We start from the raw sequence: 21,610 nt of genomic DNA, 5'->3' as shown, positions 1-21,610 counted from the left end.
AAAAGCTGTATTGTGAAAAACCAGTGACAGTTAACATTGAAAGTCCTTTAAAACATCCGAAATTATTGCTCTTCAGACATCACTATAGCAATGATGTTGTGATTAGAAAAAAAAAAACTGTCTATTTTGGCTCATGTGCATTGAAATGATTTCTTTTTGTGAACACCATTACAGTTATCTGTTACACTGCACATCTGCTTATACTGTGAATAAACCACAGAAAACCTCCTGGATTTATTATGTCTAGACCCTGTCCGCAGCCATGCTCTTAGCCTCCCTAATATTTATGCAGTGGTGGTCTTTCTGAAATAAAAGTTTACGACACTCAGCTTGAAATATACTTTATGCAACTTAAAACAATTGTGCCTGTCAGAAAGGTCTGCCTAAATTATTCCTAAAACACATCATTGTCTATTCCTCAATTCTGGCAGTGACCCACACTCAGATTACTTAAAAGTGTATTCGCTTTCAAGAAGTGAGCTATTGAGGTAGGCGATCTACATTATAATTTCATAACAGCATTTAAATGCACTTGTTTTTGAAGGCCCTAATTAATCTTAAGTTAGGTCTCAGACAAAAATATATAAATAAATAGAATGACCCTTGTAGGGATATTACTATAAAATCAGTAGTTGCACACATAATAACTTTATAAAATTATAGTAATAATTGATTTTTTAATGGATAACTCACTTGTTCTATAACCCCTGCAGGATTTGCATTCTAGGCCTCTTGTACCCTGTAAATTCATTATTACTGGGCCGATTTCCCAGAAGCATTTCATCATTCAATGTACAAAAGCTTGGAGTTCAATACAAAGCTGGGATTAAAAGCAGTGCTCATTTACAATGCAGCAGAAGTGGGGCCAGAGACATCCACAACAGAAGGAAATGCACTTCTGCGCATGGCACACTGGCAGCAAAGACATTTTGTTGCCAGACAAACATGTGCTCACCTCACAAAGGTGACAACTAGAAAAGCCCATCATTACCATTTTCAGTGATAGTCAAGTGACAAGTGGCAATCATCTTGTTTTTTTTTTTTTGTCGTTAGTAGTGGTTAATGGAGCCATTAGAAGAGGCAGCAATATTATAACTTTAATATTTCATTTTGTAGTAAATAAAAGGGACTCTGGGAAAGAAACAGGGCTGATCAACACAGTGCTTGTTACAGTATCAGAGTATCTTTAAAACCAGACAAGAAGATTATATCTTTCAAAACACCTTAAATGAATGGACATAAGACTCATTTTCCCTTGTGTATCTAAGCATTTGTTTTAGCAATTCTGACCAGGAAAATGGCACTTTAGTAAAAGAGTGGATATGCAAATTACAGTAGTGTACAATACAATGCAAACAACTGCAATGGGATATTCAAAGTAAACATTAATTCTAGCACTTGTAAAGCCAACTTAGAGATGTGATAGTGCAACATCAGTAGAAAGACAGGAGCCAGATCTGAATGAAGCAGAAGTCCATCACAGGGCCCACTCCAACACACACCAAAACAAACAGTGAGTCAGTTTAGAGCTGTAATTTATCCCAAATTTTGACATGTGAGGAAAACAAAGACACTGCAAAAAGGTGCTCTCTCTAGATATACTGAAACTGAGCACAGGATTTGAATTAGGAATTGTGGATCCACGAGGAAGAACTTTTAAACACTGTGCCACCATCCTGCATTCCTTTATTTTACAGAGGATAGCATATATAATATTAAATGCATTGATGGCTCAGATACAGTGCCATCAGACTCATTCACTTTGACACATTTTGTTATATTGCAATGGGATTTTGTGCCAAGTTTATTAATACAGTGGAGCCTCGGTTCACGAACGTCTCGGTACACGTATAAATCGGTTAACGACCAAAAAGTTTGCCAAACTTTTGCCTCGGTTCACGACCACACATTCAGTATACGAACAAGCCAGTTTCCCTTTCGGTTTGTACATGTTCAGTCTCTCCCTGTGCATTTCCTGTGCAGCGAGCAAGAGAGAGAATGAGAGAGCGCGACACACACACGAGAGAGAGACACACACAGAGGCAGCGCGAGAGAGAGACAGACGCACACACACAGGCAGCGCGAGAGAGAGAGAGAGAGCTGGACTCATAAGGTAGAGAAGGCAGTTAAAGAATGCACTGGGCTTGATTTTGTTTTCACTTCTGTTTACAGCAATCGGTTCGTAGCATGCATTGTTGCAATGTTACTTTTCTTGGTGGTTTATTAAATTACGGATTTTTTCAAATGTTCATTTTTTTCCCTGTGCTTAAAACTCATAAAAAAGTGTTTTTAGCCAGCGGTTGGTAGCGCTATAGCGCAAACTGTTGCAGTGTTAGTTTTCTCTGTTGTTCAAGGTTTTCTCAGTGTTTTTCAATGTTTTTACATTTAGTTTTCTATTACGCTGTGCATTCTATGTTTTGATTAACTATATTTGTGCTTAAAAACTTAAAAAAAATATATATTTACATACAGTTCGTATGGTCTGGAACGGATTAATTGTATTTACATACAATCCTATGGGGGAAATTGCTTCGGTTCATGACCAAATTGGTTTATGACCAGAGTTTTGGAACGAATTATGGTCGTGAACCGAGGTTCCACTGTATGCTTAAAACCCTGTGCTCATTGCCTTTCACAGTAATTTGCACAAATTCTGTTACATCTCAATCATTTCAAATTTGAAAAAGTGCTAGGATAGGCATGTCCTTTACCCCCTCTCCTTTTCAGTCTTTACCTTGAAATGTTGGCCATTTTTCTGCCAAACTGAATTAATCATCCTTTTAATCATATATGACATTCCACCAAAAGTTTAATAATATCCTGCTTTACCTGAGTGATTACCCCTCAGACATGTCCTAACTTTCTTCAATTCTTGTGAAACTGTTTCAGGGTACAGAATTAAGTGTTCCAAATCTGTCCTTGTTCCTTTTAACCATCCTTGTCACAGCTTGCATTTCTTTTCTTCCATGGATGGGAACAACTTCTTTAAATATCTCAACATTAACATTTTCATTCTGGTGCACATTATTGATTCCAATTGCTGCTGTGCCCTTAAAAACAGTAATGTCTCCCTCTCTACCTGGACACACAGCCCTCTATCTTTCCGGTCTTGCTTTGTCATTGTTAAAATGAATATTGCACATTGAAAGAACTTTGTTATCTCAATATATTAATAAAGTATCTATCTATCTATAGCAGAGGTAAACTCAGATCGTGACGACCCTTCTACATCGGAGCAAGAATGCACATCGCACTTTTGCCATTGCTGTACTTTGTATATGTATATAGGAAGCTCTGCATTTTACTTGTGACTTTACGCTGTAAGAAGTAAGTAAATAAATAAAGGTAAATAGATAAATAACATTCGAAAGCAATGCTCCGATGTAAAACACAAGTGATTCTACATGCTAGTGTTTAGATCTGGATGGTGTATGTGCCCCCAAAAAAAGTCTAACTGCATTCTTGTACCATTGCTTGCGTACTAATGTGTCTGCAGGCTCAGCAACTGGCCACCTGCATGTTCTTGCGTGCACTGAATAAGCTCCTGTTCTGACTCTAAGTAATAGCGCCAGCATAAATTCAAACCTGATCTGACGCTGTTCTTTTTCAAATAATACTGCAACAATGTTTTCTTTTTGGTACTACTCACGTCATAAAATGATTTCTTCAAAACGTCACATATATTTGTCTCTTATTCAGTGCGCACAAGAACATGCAGGAGGCCAGTTGCTGTGTAAAATTAGAATTTTAAAGGCACAAATGCTGACCTTTCAGTTCTAAATGCATGTATAAAAAGAAAGAGGCAAATATATGTGACGTTTTGAAGAAATCATTTTATGATGCGATTTACCTTTATTTATTTACTTTCTTCCTACAGCGTAAAGTCACAAGTAGAGTGCAGAGGTCATGCTCAAAAATACATGTAATGCCACGAAAAGTGCCTGCTGACACTTTAGTACGCAAGCAATATGCAGCGTAAAGTCACAAGTAAAATGCAGAGCTTCCCTTATACATATACAAAGTACAGCGATGGCAAAAGTGCGATGTGCATTCTTGCTCCGATGCAGAAGGGTCGTCACGATCTGAGTTTACCTCTGTTATAGCGCATCTATGTGAAAACAGTAGTGTCATAAGTGTTTGTCGGGGGGGGGGGGGGTCGGGGGTCGGGGGGTGTGTGTGTGTTTGGGCTCGTGAACGCGGCTGAGATAATAATAAAACTGAATAATAAGAAAAAACAAAGCTAACCTTTACAAGTATCATACATTACACCGGCTGTTACAGACTGAAATCAAATGTATGTTTTTATTCTAAAATAGTAAGAATAAGAGCAGTTCACTTCTTAAAACGGAGTCGTGCGGGATCAAACTCGTGACCTTTTGATTCTCGGTCAGCAGCTGATACTGATGCACCATGGAGGCAGTCATTGTAAATCATGTCAATGTTGCATGCTAAGGCGGCTTTTTTCCTGCAGTTATATTTTTGAATAAAAGCGCATTTGTTCTGTTATATTTGAACCTTTTGTGAAAGTGTTTCTTTGATATTTGGACTTCACGCTTCATACTGTACATTATATAGTTTATGTCTACATTTTGTCATTTACTACTGCATTATGAAAAACGTTTCTGTTTTAAAAATGTGTTTACACAGATTACTGTAGAAACGGAACAGACATGAAATGCGTGTGTTCCAAATAACGAGCTATTATTTCCACTCTAAAACTCCACTTCACTCCCAGATAGTCAATGAAGGCATGAGCTGGGAGATGCTCGTGCACGTTCTAAGTCGGTGGGGGGATGGAATAGCCGGCTGCTTGCAGTTGTCTTTATCGGCACATTTAGAAGACAAAAGACGCTGGCGGAGAGCTGTGAACAAATTTAAGAAGCGATTTAAGGTGGGACGGATTTACGAGTTTTTTCGTAGGCTCTGGTAATTCTAGTGTTAAGGCTAAAGCCCCTTCTTTCCAAATGTGGTTCTTTTATTCCTTACACTTTAAAGCACTTGTACCAGTTGGAGAAGCTTTAAGGTTCTCTTCTAATGACCCCATTTTTCATAATGAATGATGTTTGGCATATTGGTGGATGTCAAACTTCATTCCCACATTGGTCTATTTTAGGTATTAACACTATGGGGGGTTATTTTCGATGACTTGAGACTGCAGACATTCTGGGCACGCAGTTCTCCTTCTGTTCCTCTCTTTTATTTTTAACTGAGGTCAACTCTTATTACTCATGCAGTGTCACCTTCTCTTCTGTCCTCATTTGCTTTTTGCCTTTGCTCATTCTTTTTCATCAAATAAAAAAAAACAGTACCCCTCCATTTACTGCCTGTGCAAATTCTCCTTCAAGTCCTTGCATTCACTGTTGCAATGTGATCACCCATCCTTTATTCCCTTGACATAGATCCCCATCTCTAACAACTTTACTCTGTACTTCAGGAACCCCAGTCATGAGCACTCAGATAATTCTATCTTACCCCATGTAAACATTTTGCAAAGGGTTTATCCACTTATCCCTTTTGTCACTTCTACTACCTAAATGTTTCCAGAAACATTCTTATTTTGGGACTGTCCAAGTGTCACTCCTTATTGGTTTGGTGTTCTGAATTCCCTTTCTTTAATCCGTTCTATCCAAATTCCTCTCTCACTTCACGCTTTCTTTTTCCCGGACCCTTTCATACTCTCTCAAACCAATGCTTCAGTGGCTGTTCTTTTTGAGTACCATCGCTACCAAACTGGCACTGACAACTTGGAAATCCTACTGTTGTGTTTTTGTTGACTCTTGGAAATCATCTTTTTATAACTGAACTCTTCTTAAGCTCGCAGCATTGGAGATTAATAGAGAGCCTGCCTGCCTGGCCCCAACATCAGGGAATAGGCTTTCACTTGCCAAACTTGTGGGTGATTGGCTTTCTGGTTGCTAGTGATGACGGGAGCTCATCCTAATTCTTGCCTTTCTTTTGCATACTGGTTGTGGACCACTGCCCTTTTTGATTAGCTGCACAGGATCCATTTAGTGACATTTATGTTTATTATTCTTCCTCACAGAGTTGAGGTTGGTGCCAAGGATAGGGGGGTGGAGAGGGATATGGGGTGAAATGTGTTACTTTATCTTGTAATTTTGTACATCCTGTTTTTTTAATATTGCTTTGTATATGGGGTTTCTGGTACATTGCAGCCAATGAGTATCTTCTGAAAAATTATTTCACTATATTTTATCAAACAAATGGCTAAGTTAACAACTTCATTTAATTAAGCAGAACAATTGATTTTTAGCTTTAGCAGACTATGTCAAGCCAATACCGAATATCTGTCTCCTTTTGTTTCTCTAATGTTTAGAGAACAGAGACCCAGTTTCTACTCCTACAGTTTATGCTCTAGATAGTGGCCATTTAACACGCTACTTTAGATTCAGACAGTCTCTGCTCCTTTTCTCGTTCCTAGTCATCACTGCACTTCAAAAGCACAAACACCAAGGTGCAGACACCTGAAATGTGCCACCTGTCCTTAATATACCCAGCATGGTCTGCTGACAAAAACAAACATAACTTTGATTAATATTTTTCAAATTGATTTGAGTTATCATCTATTCATAACATGCAAGAATGAGAACAGATGGTGACATTACGATCACTGTCAAGAATGAGAACAGATGGTGACATTACAATACTGTAAGGTATACAGAAAACTCTTCCAGTGATGCATTTCTAGACAAAGGCTTGGCATCTCTTCACAGAATCTCCCACCCTGGAGGTATAGGATTCCCAATGTTTTCAGTCTGTCTTGGTTACTTTGCTGAAAATTTTATTGGAGGAAAAGTGAGACTGATCCAATGAGCTGGAAAGAGCATGGCATTACAGCCAGTCACCATTCCTTTTCAAAAAAACAGAAATCCCAACAATATTCCCTCATGTCTTTATTATTTAAAACAGAAATCCTAAACTCAAAGTCTATTTCTCAATCTGCTAATGAACCTACCTTTGGGACCCTTAGTGTTTTATTCAGTATACATTTTTCCTAATTTGACTTTTGTGGAGCCGCAATATTGACATGTACAGAATAACTTATTTGAATCAGTTGAGCTAACTTGATATGGTACCTGCTGTAAATATCACAAGAGCAGACTTAGAGGTTGCTCCTTGAATGAAGGAATTTGAAATGTGTGGTTTTTAAGAGAAACAACACCATCTTGATTACAGCGTGCAAACCACTAACGCAGAGTTTGAGCACCACTTCATACTGTAAATCCACTGAGTTTATTTATCACATGTGCTTGCCGCATTCCTGTGGCTAGACTGTGCACACATTACATTTATTAGCCTCCCAGCATTTTGCCTTCCACTCCTACAAATAATTCTGTAACCCATGGGAAGTGAACTTCACAATGATAGATCTATTATTTTATAATAAGCTTATTGAAAAGTGGTACTTAGACAAGCACAATTTTAAAACAGCAGCAATGCGAAAATGGAAGCATCTATGTGGCATTCGGTAACTAAATGCAAACTTGGAAAAAGATTTTGATCTTTTAACACTAACTGGCATCTGGTAACATATAAACAAAAAAAATCAGTATGACATCCACAACCAGCAAAAGTTGCTTTTTATTGTAAAATGTAATTGTGAATGTATGAACTTTGTTTGGAAAAGTAATTAAAAAGTAGAGGCACTAATTAAATTATTGAAACTAGGGGGCTTTACCCCCTGCTTGCTCGCTCGCCAACCCCTGTGTTTGTTTTTCCGGATACACACTTTTAAGATTTTTTTTTTTTCTTTGAATTGTTACTATTTCATTAGTTTAACTTTTATTTCAGAACTTCGTTAAAAACAATATTTGGAATCTTTGGAGTCCCAACATGCTGAATCTTTTAAATGAGGTCCGTGAAACATGTGTTTAATGACTTTGTACCATAATTCAGGATAGGTTTCTCTGTTTGGAATTTCAGCAAAGACAAAGCGATCTACATCATCAGCAATTTATAATTTTTTTTGCAAAGTAACCAATAAATGCATGAGAGGTAAACCACGTTTTTGAAATACTGACTTAAACTTCAAAGCCTTACAATATTTACATACTTCTGACATATCACCTAATGTCCATATATTCGATCTCTATTCGCCTTTTCGTTATTTCTCCGAGTAATAATTTCTCTTTGTTTGCGCTAATGCGATGTTTACTTTCTTTGTTTTGACACTTTTGTTTTTTTCTGCTTTCATATTCTGTATCTTGCTCTGCATGTGTTTCGCGCCTACATTTTTTTTTTTTTTTTAAGTTTTTTGAATTCCACTGTTTTCATTATCTCTAACCTGCTCTGCATGTGTTTGGCCCTCTTGTTTTTTAACCTCTTTATGACGTTTTACTTTGTTTTCTACTCTGTCTTTTATTTCTGACCTCGCTTTGTCGTGCTTTTTTTTCAGTGACACCTGGTCTGTGGTGATTATTTTCCCTTTTTTCAAGTGATAATTTCCATTTGTTTGCGCTACTGCGATCTTGACTTTCTTTTTTTTGATACTTTCTAATTTTCCTGCTTTCATATTCTTTAACTTTCTCTGCATTTGTATTGCCCCGTTTTTTTTTTTTAGCCTTTCAAATTCCACTGCTTTCATAATCTCTAACCTGCTCTGCATGTGTATAACGCCAACGTTTTTGAACGTCTTTATGAAATTCTACTTTGTCTTTTACTCTTTGTCTTTTAATACTGAGCCCGACTGGACGTGCTTTTTTTCAATTCCACTTGTTCCGGGCTGATTATTACTTTCCTTATTTTCTGAATTTGCACCTCGATTATTCTTTTTCTTTTTTGCATTTTTTTCTCTGCAACACTTTTGAGTCTCTTTTCTCCGTGCTGCTCTTTTTTTTTCACTTAGTCGTCGACGTTTCATCTATAACGTGTTGTCCTTATACGCTTTATATGCGCTGAGAGCCCTGGATCTGTTTGTGCACACGACTGAGTGTTTTGCTGCCCGTGGTCTTATTTGATATTGGTTGTAAGCAGGGTGTGTCTTGCAAGAATCTCATGTTCTACATCCCCGTGAGATGGTCCTGAGTCTTGGCACAAAGTCTCATGTTTAAGGTCCCCGCGAGACGCTTCGTGGCCAATGTCTTTCGTCTTGCGGGTCTTTTAAGTGTCTTCCGTGATCTTCACGTGAAGATCACGTCTCATCTCCCTAGTCTTTCTCTCCCAGGAATTTTTTTTATAATAGAGAGATAGGATTTGATATTCTGAAATCCTACCAAAAATGAAAAAAGCAGCCACTGTACGTATACCAAGGTATTACTTTACAAATGCAGATCAGATGTTTAATGCTCACCGTTCCTGTTCCAACTTCATTCGAATCCTGTCCTTCTCAGAAGTCAGAGTCTCTTCATTCTTTGCCTTACTGGATCCTTTTCGTTCCACCTTGTCTACAAATCGCTCATCTTTGCGGTATTTACCAAACCTGTCGAAAAAAACAAAACTAAACATGAAACAAGAATCTTTGCATCTCAAATAGGGCAGATTTTACTGTGGATTATGTTAAAGGTGCCCTCATGATGTTACGTGAGACTTGGCAGATAACAAAAGTGCCTCCTCAAACCTGTGTTAGAATCCTATCAGTCAACCTTTTAGTGAGAGTAAATGATCCAAGGTATGTTCAACACCTGATTGGAAATTACAATTCAGAGTGATGGACACTAATGTTCCACAAGGAAATGCCAACACTTTAATGAATGTCCAATGTGTACTGCAGTTTAACCCTAATTGCTTTGTTTTTGTGGGAATGTGGAATGGCTTTCAAGGTATTGAGAACTATTCCACTAAAGGTGAAATTAAACAGCACTTGTATACTTTCTACAAAATAAGAACTTATGTACTGTTCATCACAACATTAAGATGGACATGTATTACTAGGTAGTGTAATGCAGACTAAGAATAACATAAACACGAGATTTAACACTAAGGTCACAAAACATGTGTAAGGTGACAGGTTATCAGCAAGAATTTCAATGTTTCATTTGCATGAAGCAGGTATGCAGACACCTTTGTAAAAACAGAATTCATACTTGTAGCAAGTTATTGCTGTCAAAGTAAATGTGTAAAGCTAAAGAAAAAAATGCCTTGTCTCAGCACATTCTACTGAACATGATCAGGTTCATCTAAATAGAGGAAAAATGCACATTAAGAATGGAAAAAATAAGACAGCTATACGAATATGTAAAAAGAAAGTTCTGAAATGTGATGTAGAATGTTAAAGGTTTATACCACTAGAGAAAAGACAACAGTACTAGTAAGTGAAGCAGCAGCCTTACAACTCAATTAAAAAGGACATTATGAGAGGTCAGATCTGGAGATGTCATTTACTTTGCTTTAATTTTAACAATTACTATTTAATCTAATATAAAACCATGTACTATTGTAAAAAAAATACAAAAACAAATTTCTACACATAAAGGATCCAGTTCACCCTGTCATTTCTGTTACAATAAGATTGATACATAGATAGATAGATACTTTATTAATCCCAAGGTGAAATTCACAATAACGCAAAACAACGGACACTTATGAAAGCAGCAGAATGAAATAACAATTTTAAGCAATCAAAGATGGGCCTCCACACCCTACCTTCTACAATTATCCCCTGATAATCCTGAATGAATGCAAAAATGAAGTGGCCAAAAGTTGGTACATGAAGCTGATGAAGGGGTTAAAATCCAGCCTTTCGTACAATATTCAATGCTTATTATATCCTTAGCACTGCAACCTGACATACAATGGTTTAAAAAGTTATGTTCTTATATTTAGTTTTTGCATTTTTAACTGCTTTGGACTACAATATCACTATGAATGCAGTGATGTGAAAAAATAGATAGATAGATAGATAGATAGATAGATAGATAGATAGATAGATAGATAGATAGATAGATAGATAGATAGATAGAAATACAATACTGTACATGTGTACATTCTAATTTATTGTTATTCTGGGGATGTGTGTTACTAACATATCAAGGATTATCCAATAGTGCATTTTCTGAGCAGCTAGTAAAATTTCCATTTCAACAAAAAATCTCACAAATTAGCAGGGTGTCTTTGTTTGTTTAGCTGTTTCTAGGAGAGCTACAGGATGAAGATGCCCTGGTATCCTAAAATAAATGTGCAATAAGAATATATTAATCTTCCCATCCTTTGGACACATTTTTAGCTCACAAGGAGGTAGAGCACATCCTGGCCTGATTTAGAACAAAGAAGATACTAACCCTGGACTGGGTGCAATTCTTTCATAAGGCACACACATTCACACTGTGTCAGTTCAGAGCTGCCAATCAACAGAACTTTAATGTATTGGGGATGCAGGGGAAAAACTGGCATACCTGCAGAGAACACTGACACTGAGCAGGCTGGGATTCAAACCCCTTCTACAGGAACTGTTAAGTAGCTGCTGTGGCCACTGAAATACAGCAGGCAAATACATACAGTAGACTTAAAAAGGATAACTAAGAAACCAAGTGCACATTTCTGTGAGGGGGGCTGCCTTCAAAATTGCTGAATGAGGTCATCCACATCACATGCACGTGCCTAGCCACTCAACCTGTATGCCAGTAAAACACTGAACACTATTTTACAAGCACACACAAATTAAAAATTAAGTGGGGGCAATTAATGCATTTAAATGTATTGTAATTTAGTAATCAAGATAATCGAAAGTTCATACACCAGAACAATAATTCTCATGTTGGCCAGAACAACTCCATAAGCTGTTTATAAATACACACTGATTAAAGTCTATATGTAAAAATATGTGTTTGTTTCACTCCTGACAAAGGATTTCTTTATCCTGAGCCCACGAGGTTGTGTATAAATGAATATAAGAGGCTTTATTGATTATACTTTTCAATCTAAAGATTTACTGTTATCTTGACAGATATTCATAAATTGTTTACTGCCACAGTTTTTGTTTAGAAATTGCCCCAGAAACCCTGTTGGGAAATAACGTTCTTTTCTGGTATTTCTTTGCCACAGAAAAAAAAATGTAATAAAGCAGAGAGAAAGTGTCAGAGGAGCACACTTTAAGCAGAGTTGATGGCTGACTGTAATTTCCTCCTTTCCTCCTTGTCGCAACAACTTTACATTTTAATGACAGCTTGATTCTCAAAGCACACACATCTGAACACAAATTACACACTAAAAAGAAAGAACTAAAAATGCTTAGCATTTCTAAGGCTTTGTTTCTCTGAGACACTTTTCATACTAATGCTAGAAAATGATCCGATTCAAGAAGGGATATAGACTGTCCTAAGATGGAGAAGGCTACATGGAATGATGTAAGATCTCTGAGCAGAGTTGATAGGACAAGTCTTTACACTGTAAATATTTCAGCAGAATTACATACTTGACAGTAGAAGAGAACCATTGGTGTCCTAAAATGACAGCACTTCAGTGGTTCACAAGAAGAACAAGTCTGATTGTGGAGTAGAAATGACAATACTATCAGGAATGGTGCAGTTAATCTGAGTGGGAATTTACCACTGTCAGCCATAAATATCTGAGAAAGGGACAACCAGCAATCATTACAGTTTGATGTATTGGAATTTCAGTTACTAAGTACCATACTAGAAATTGCAACGCTTTTTGACTTGCTGTTAATGATTTATGTACATACAAAAAGACATGCCTCTCGTTAAAAATTTCCTGCTTAAAGATAATTTAAATATTATACTTCTTCTTTTATTATTTTGATAATTAAGAGTTTTGCACTTTTTAAAGGACTTCCACTTCTTTCAATTTCCAACTTTTTTCTTTTTTTTTTTAGGACAAAGAGGAATCAAAACCTACTTTCTGGAGGTTAATCTTACACATTTATCCTGGAGGCTAACTTAAGAATAAATAAACATTCAAATATGCAAAAGTAAACAATTCCCTTTGGCTAAGACTAACCTTTATTGCCTGTATACTTACATGAAAGTAATTATTTCACTCACATTCTCCCAAGATTGTGATTATTTTTCTTAGTAAACAACCCATGCCAGCTTTTATTTTAATTAATCTATAGATTACTCAGTGACAACACCTGCATTAAAGATGACTACTAGAAAAAAGTCCATCAAGTGCAGAGGCTCATAGCTTTTGTTTTGTTTTTTTAATAAATCGAAACACAAATGATAAAGTTCACCTTGGATGCAAGACGTTCAATTCAGGAAGGGTTGCTAGAATCTGACCAAAGTTAAGAAGAATCCCCTCACAACTTTTAATAAAAATCTGGATGCGATATTGGGGCAACTTAACTATTAGTTAACTGAATGAGCTTGACAGATGGAATTATCTCCTTTTGGCTGTTAAGTTACTGAATGTTATGTCACCTTTAGCTGCAGGAAAGTCAGGTAGATGTTTCTTGTACTTACTGACATCTTCTTAAACCACAACGGAGGTGGTCCACTAAGCAGTACTGCTTCATCATTGTGATATTTATAGAGTTTCAAGCATTTCCGGACCCACCAACAGCTCAGTGGGGTGTGATCCAGATGTTAACTTAACCATTACAAATGTCATTTTTCCCCCTATTTTTCATCTTCAAGCAGCAAATTACATTATTTTGTACTCCAAAAAAAAAAAAAAACATTGCTTTCGACCAGACCTACAGTATGCTATACTAGGTCTAGAAAACTAGACAAAATCCTTTTTTTTTATACCAGGTTAATATCTGATTACAAAAAAAAGTAAACTAAAATGTATAAATTTTAGAATCTGATCTACTACCTCTATGGATTGGCGGTCCATCCAGGGTTAGCTCCTGTCTTATTGCAGACCCCACAATTGGTTTAAGAGACTTTGAAGTTAATGAATGGATAGAATTTGACTCTAAATATACCACATTCTACAATACATAAAGTTTTAGGGTTTTCATCACTGTAAAAGGACTGTCATTGACATTAAGCCATGCCAGCCTTTCACTATTTGAATGTTTATAATTTAAATTGGTTGGTTTCTTGTTCTGTAATGTTTCAAAGTTCTGTCAATGCTAATTACTTGATTATGAACTACAATGATGCTTGCTTCATAATGTGTGCTCTGTGATGGAAGTTATGCGAAACACAGATTGATTGATGAAGGCCATTCAAAATACTGACAACCATGTATGATTCCTTTATGTTAAAAATGGACTCTAAAATACAGGAAAAAGACTTCATCATTGCATTTCTACTGCAATCACCTTTCATATGTCTCCGGCCTTTTGTTGCTTGAACTTCTGGTTTTAAGCATAAGAAAGGCAGGAGAGAATTACCCATGCCATAATTTGGAACAATGAACATATTTATTCAAAACCTTTCACAGATGTAAATCCAAAGAATTATTTAAACTCCAAACTAAAATAGAAACATGTCCTGAGCCCATTATCAGCTGGTTTATACCTTACCTAATAAATCAGTTTCAATACGTGCAATCACAATCTAGCATACCCTGGGGATGAGCACTGAAGCCAATACTCCAGTCTAAATATACAATGCCACTAGGATACATCATTTCAATTTTAACTTTCAATCTTATGTAGACACATACAGTTCTCTTTATTAATAAATCCCAATGACATCCTCATCATAAACACTCCCAAATTATGTGTCAGTGAGATTAAAAAACTGAATGACACACCTTTTATTAAAAACAGAAATGATAGTACTGAGAAAAAAGAACCTTAAAGACAATTAACTGATGATGATTTTAAGTTTGGAAGGATTTAGTTTCACACCTGTATTGTAACTTCATAAACAAAATAGGCCGGGTGTTACCATAAGCACTTTGCTGTCTTACGAGTATTTTTTTTTTAATATTTCAGACAATTGAGGAAGCAATAAAACAATTGCAGCAAGTGCATTCATCTCAAGTAGAACTGGTTATTATACTCGAATGCACCGAAGACTGTCAAAGCTCAACTTTTACTTCTTCTCTATTAACCCTAACCCTAACCCTAATTTACATATATGGATGAACTGAAGCAGCTTAAAATCTAACAGCGACTTCCCCATCTAAGAGTGAAACAAGTTTACAACCATTAAGAAATTGAAAGGGGAACAGAATATGCAATAAAAAACTGAAGAAGTTCTTTTTTAAAAGAACCCACGGACCCAAGCCGGAGGACGACATTTTAAAGTACAGAGCTTTTTAATGGACATTTATTTATTGTTTGGTTTTATTGTCTTTTAAAGGTTCTTATTCTTTTAATGTCCTGTTTTACAAGGGGAGCTTGGGTTGGATTTATTGTGGGATTGTTTTAGTGCTTTTATTATTTTAGTGCAGTGTAGTTGTAGTGTGGCTGAGCTGTAGACCTGGGCCGCCAGTTGCACAGGGTTAGCAGTGGCATGGAGCGTTCCTGTGCAGCTGGGGCTTATGAGGGGTGGAATGTGGTGTAGCGGGTCCACAGCTCTAGTCAAAAAGGCCACTTTTAAAATAGTGGTTCCCAGGGAATTTGTGATGCGGGCGGTTCTCACTTAAGTGCACAGGTGAGGAGTTGTCCGCATCCGTATTTGTTCCCAGGAGCTGCTGATTGCCACAGCTGATCCATGTCCCCGTGATATATAGAAGCACAAGGCGGCTAGTAGGGGAGAATAAAGAAAGAAAAGATGGACGGAGGTTAAGTAGGAGAAGACGGCAGGAAGCAGGAAGGAGAAAGCAGGTGCAGGAGAGAAGGAGAACGAGCAAGCGCAGGCTCACGCCGATAACAAGCAGCTGGGAGAGGCGAGCCAGAGTTGGGTGTTTGGGCTGACGGTAGTGGTCGCTCCTGCTGAGCAATTGTTTGGAGCAGGAGTGACCGGGAGAAGGCTGGCTCACCGCAGTGAAGGCAGTGGGAGTCGGAGATTTGGAATAGAAGCCCCAGTGTGAGCGTCCTGGTCACTGGGGAGCCCAAGCCTCGGACTAGGTGAGCAGAACAAGAGCCAGGGATCAGAAGGCCACCAGACCAGTAGAGCAAAGAAGGTCAGCTGCATGTAGGGTGACTCCCCTGGTGCATAGCCTGGATGGGAGAAACGGGGGAGTCACCAGTAATAGAAGGCACCGGGCTTTGTGTTTTTAAAGAGACTGCTTCCAGCCATTGTTTTAACCTCGTTTTTTAAAGGCTTTTTTCTATTGGATTTTAACCTCCACCTTTTATTCATTTTATTGAATTATTTATTTAAAAGATTTTGAAACACTGCACTTTTATTTGAACACTTGTTTTGTTGTTGCTGTTTTTAATAAAAGCACTTGGCATTTTAACACCATCCCCTTGCTTCATTGTTGTGCCTCCCATCCAAGCTCATCGGTGACATTACCGACAGTGTCGGGTTCAAGGGCTCCCAAAAGCAAGATGGGAGCGTGGACCAAACCCGCATCGTCACAAGGCCCCAAACTGTTGAATGAGTTGAAATATGAACAGACAGAAACATTGTTTGGTAAAAATGTTTTACAGTTTTTCTAATCATTTAAATTAATATCTTAATTTTTTTTCCCATCTTTAGAGGGGATAAACAGCACATTGACTCACAGAGAAAGTGCAACAATCCAGAATAAATGAAACAGCAGGTAAAGGCTATTTACACAATGCCCCGACTGTATAGCCTTCCTCATTTGGCACACACCCAAAACGTGGTGTCTTTAACATCCTTAGTGTTTATTTCAAGTACAAAGTAGAATTAAACTTTATTTATGTTTTCTTTATGTAAGTGTATGATGGCCATTTACTACCCCTAATCAACACAAAGGTGCGTAAGGATTCAGAAATAAGGAATGGACTGGAAAACAGTGAGAGAGAAAGGGTTAATATGTAAATTGAAACTGGAACTGTTAGAAAAACATTTTAAAAATAAGCAGTGTGGTAGAAGGATATAAAAATGACTAGACATGTAACATTAAAGTTACAAAAGGACACAAAATGAGCTGTAAACAAGATGAGCAATAAATGAAAATAAATAAAATTAAGCAACATTAAAATTTCCCTTTCTAAATAGCAGAGTTAAGAAAAAAACAGATTACTAGAACACTAATTGTTTATTTAAACAATTAAACTACTATAGTTATGTAGCAAAGAAAGTATGACCACTTTTAATCTGATCATTTTAAATATCAGAACATAACTAAAAATCATGAAGTCCTAAAATTATCTGCAGTTTTGTGAAAGGTAGCTGCATGTTGACTTATTTTTTGTTCAATAATGAACCGAGGCAAACAATCAAAATCCAATTTTAGGAATAAATTAAAACTAGAAGATTGATAGTTATGTCCTGGTATGTAAAACCAAACAACTTAAAGAGGATGTGCTTAAATTACTCTTTCCAAGGTTGTATGTATCTGAAGATAAGAAAGACACTTAATAAATTCAAACATAAATTAGTTCTTTGCACTGGCATATAATATGCATGGAAGAAAGGTGACCACACTGACCTCATTTGACCCCCCAGAGATTTGCCTTTTCTTCTTCTTCAATCTATCCTGTTTTTATTGTGTTATCATTTATTGATTGTGTCATCCTAGTCTGCTTTACTTTTTACCATTTCCTTGTTCCTCTTCATGACCGAATATAAACTGTTCAGAGGTAACTCCTTTGAGAAATCCGTTCTACTATAAAATGGATTAAACAAAACAAACCTGAGACGACTCCAAGACATTATTCACCCCCTGTGATATTCGGAGGATAATCATCCATAGATTTTCAGACTTGTTTAGATTATAGCTGCATTAATCAAGAAAAGTCAAATGAATTGTGAACATGAGAGGCATTTAAATAGTGTCTCAAAAATGTTACAGGAGCCAAAAATAACAAAAAAGATAGTGATAAACAAAATGAATAACACAAAGTTCAAAGTAAACCAAATCCTGCTGCTTTTTCCATCATTCTAAATCAGGTATTCTTTAACCCTGTCTACCACAAAGCACTCGCAAACTTTTCTTGAGCCTTTGCACTTACTCGCCTCCCAGCTCACTTAACCTTTGTCTAGGGTTTGGGAGCATCTTTATACCCTTTTCCACTGTAAATAGTCACGCTCTGAAAAGGAATCATTTCTGGGGTCAAAAGGGAATAGAGCCACACCAATAAAATATCACCCTCGGGTCTTCTACTGGTCTTGGTGGGCCAAGACTTCATGGCAGCTTCTGGGTTGCCTGTATCATTTGAGGGGCAGCAAAATTTTATACGAGTTCTTGGGACCCATGTGTCCTCTGATGGTCTGGGCAGATTGACCATTTTGTTTTTTCTTCTCTAGGCTCCCTCTTACAATGCTCATACTGGAGCACTATCCAGACAAACAAGGTGCACAAATACTCCATACTGTTTGAGCTATGTCACTAATATGGCAGCCTACAGACAGTTTGTGTTTTCTTTGTCTTGATTATACCATACTAGACAAAGAGCCCGTTTCGACAATGTAAGATGAAACGGGCACGAGTTTGTGTCAGCAGTGTATGAAGAACAAATGATAAGTAACGAAGAAGTTGTTTTGTAATGATTGTAGTCCACTTTACTCATTACTGTACAGGCTTGTACTGTTAGTTGATGAATTTTCCAGGCCTATAGTATAATATTGAATGATGAATGTTCCAGTACAATATGGAATAATAATAAGTATAAGCACCACAAACCTGATATAGGTGTATTGAATGAATGCGTAATTGAATCAGAATGCGTAATTAGGCCTCGAGCTGTAGTCGAAATCGCCTTTCAGGCCTCTAGAGCTTTAATCGAAGTCGCCTTTCTCTTTGAATTTTTGTGGCTGTAAATCCTCCGCCTACCGTGATGTTGGGGTTGGATGTCGGTCTTGAAAGGTTTTTCGGGCAGCTGCGCATTTGGCTTCGGACGTGCACAGAAGGCGACTGCGCATTCGGCTTCGGACGGACGTGAGTGAGTGAGTGAGGAGGCAGGCGAATTATGTATTAAGAAATGCTCTGTAACCCACCATCCTGACTGCCATCCAGTCCAGTTTGGGCCATCCCTTAAACACCAGAAAGTAAAAAAATAAAAAAAATATATAAGGGCACTTGTGTGAATACCATGTACAGTAAGATTAAATAAATAGGATCTTGACTTTATTTCAGCATGTTGCTCTAAGCACTGGGCTGTATTTGAGCTACTGTCAAAGAATAGATACAGAACAGACGAATTACAAAGCAAAATATAGAACGGACAAACAACAACACCCACAGCATTCATTTACAAACAGTTAACTTCTTTTCTTTTTACTTGTTATGCAATAGAAGAAGCAAATTTATTATATGAAATCTTATTTTTAATACAGGTGTAATAAGTGTTTCAACTATTATACATCTGCACATTTACAATCCCATAAAGTATTTAACCAAGTACTAAATGAATACTGAGTAAAATTAATGGTCATCACTCCTACCTACAATCAGCTGACAATTCTTGTCTAATATACTGTATATATGAAGCAATTTCCTATTTGTGCACGTCACACCAATTATTCTTTCATGCCATGCTGCTACATTCAGCATTACATACTGTACCGCTCTTAAGAATGAATCATAAAATCATAAAATAATATCTGAGGGAGAAAGCCTGGTAATAACCAGTGATTGATTTGGCGCCAAATGACTAGCAGGTCATGCAAATACACTGGCTTCGACAGGCTTGTTAAATCAAACACCATGTAAGGTTTGAGGTGAATAAAAAGGCTATTTATTATTACCTTGAAATGTCTGGTAGCACATAAATGCCTTCATAAAGAAGTCTCTCAAGTATTTAATGCTATACATCTATGAAAGAGCAAGGCTAAAAATAAGTAAAAGAAAAAATGGAACCCTTAATGATTGCTTTAGGACAAATTTCACAGAAGCTGTAATATCCAAAGATGGTACTCGGCATCTCCTTAATAGTTTTTTGATAAAATATAAAACTATACAGCCAGTTCCCTTTTTGTTTCAAGTAGGACACTAACAGGCAAAATCAATCCATGGGAACAACATCAAGTGTTTTCATTCAAATATGTCTAACTCATTCTAGCATTAAGATCTCATTGCAAGGCTTCTGTGCCTCCTTGAAAAGAGGTCAATTTAAATTTCATAAAAGAAGTCAGACAAGTTAACAGAGTGTCTATTTGATTTAAAATAAAACAAAACTGATCAACTTAGAGAGCTTTGTAATGGAATCAAACCACAATCTTTAAAAATCACAATAATTAATAAAATAAATTTCAATTAAACAAATCAACTACAGGGATAAATCTCTCTCTATATATAAAATCTAACGTCTGTCTGTCTGTCCGCTTTTCATGGGAGAACTACTTAATGGATTTAGATCGGGTTTTTTTTCTATAATTTGCTTGAACATTCCGGTTGATTTTGCGACTTCCGTCATCATGCTAATTATCATAGTTCGCTTGCAGGAGCAATTTATTCACTAATCTGAGACAGAGGCTGTGGGCCAAGGGGAGGGGGAAGGATGACGTCAGGAGTGGGGAGCCGAGCAGGGCCATCCTCACTCGCTCGTCAGCTTTTGTTCGAACCGCTCTACCTCTGGACACGTTTTGGAGCATATCTTGCCTCCGCTTAGCTAGTGATACCTATTTGTTTATTGATTTTTAAAGTTTGCCCTGTTTCACTACTGTGGGGGCAGAGCCACGGGGGATATCTAGTAAAACATAAACTCATATATACCCTCACAATATCAAAGCATGTACATTTTAATAGTGTCTGAATTTTCATTTTCATCAAACACAGTTAGGAGTACTTTTTTAAATGTACAGTGGAACCTCGGTTCACGACCATAATTCGTTCCAAAACTCTGGTCGTAAACTGATTTGGCCGTGAACCGAAGCAATTTCCCCCATAGGATTGTATGTAAATACAATTAATCCGTTCCAGACCATACGAACTGTATGTAAATATATATATTTTTTTAAGTTTTTAAGCACAAATATAGTTAATTAAACCATAGAATGCACAGCGTAATAGAAAACTAAATGTAAAGACATTGAATAACACTGAGAAAACCTTGAACAACAGAGAAAACTAACACTGCAATAGTTTGCGCTATAGCGCTACCAACCGCTGGCTAAAAACACTTTTTTTTTTAATGAGTTTTAAGCACAGGGAAAAAAATTAACATTTGAAAAAATCCGTAATTTAATAAACCACCAAGAAAAGTAACATTGCAACAATGCACGCTACGAACCGATCGCTGTAAACAGAAGTGAAAACAAAATCAAGCCCAGTGCATTCTTTAACTGCCTTCCTACCTTATGCGTCCAGCTCTCTCTCTCGCGCTGCCTGTGAGTGTGCGTCTCTCTCTCTCTCACGCTGCCTGTGTGTCTGCGTCTCTCTCTCTCGTGCTGTCTGTGTGTCTGTGTCTCTCTCTCTCATGCTGTCTGTGTGTCTGTGTCTCTCTCTCTCTCGCGCTGCCTGTGTATCTGCGTCTCTCTCTCTCTCACGCTGCCTGTGTATCTGCGTCTCTCTCTCTCGCGCTGCTTGTGTGTCTGCGTCTCTCTCTCTCTCGTGCTGCCTATGTGTGTGTGTTTGTGTGTGTCTCTCTCTCTCGTGCTGCCTATGTGTGTGTGTGTCTCTCTCTCTCTCATGCTGCCTGAGTGTGTGCGTCTCTCTCTCTCTCTCGCGCTGCCTGTGTGTGTCTATCTTTCTCGCGTGCCTATGTGTGTGTGTC

General features: G+C 37.4%; 1 protein-coding gene across 6 annotated transcripts in view; it reads right to left on the bottom strand.

Annotated features, from left to right (window-relative positions):
• pard3aa (par-3 family cell polarity regulator alpha, a) overlaps positions 1 to 21,610 on the bottom strand; it is a 971,084-nt gene that overhangs the window by 190,361 nt on the left and 759,113 nt on the right. For all 6 annotated transcript variants that reach the window (XM_028804116.2, XM_028804120.2, XM_051929054.1 and 3 more), the window contains one exon: positions 9,308 to 9,436. In XM_028804116.2, the coding sequence (XP_028659949.1) occupies positions 9,308 to 9,436 (129 nt within the window). The remainder of the gene's footprint in view (positions 1 to 9,307; positions 9,437 to 21,610) is intronic.

Source organism: Erpetoichthys calabaricus, chromosome 6, assembly GCF_900747795.2.
Source record: "Erpetoichthys calabaricus chromosome 6, fErpCal1.3, whole genome shotgun sequence".
Lineage (NCBI taxonomy): Eukaryota > Metazoa > Chordata > Cladistia > Polypteriformes > Polypteridae > Erpetoichthys > Erpetoichthys calabaricus.
The sequence above is the reverse complement of the archived record's forward strand: the minus strand, read 5'-3'. Positions and strand labels throughout refer to the sequence as shown.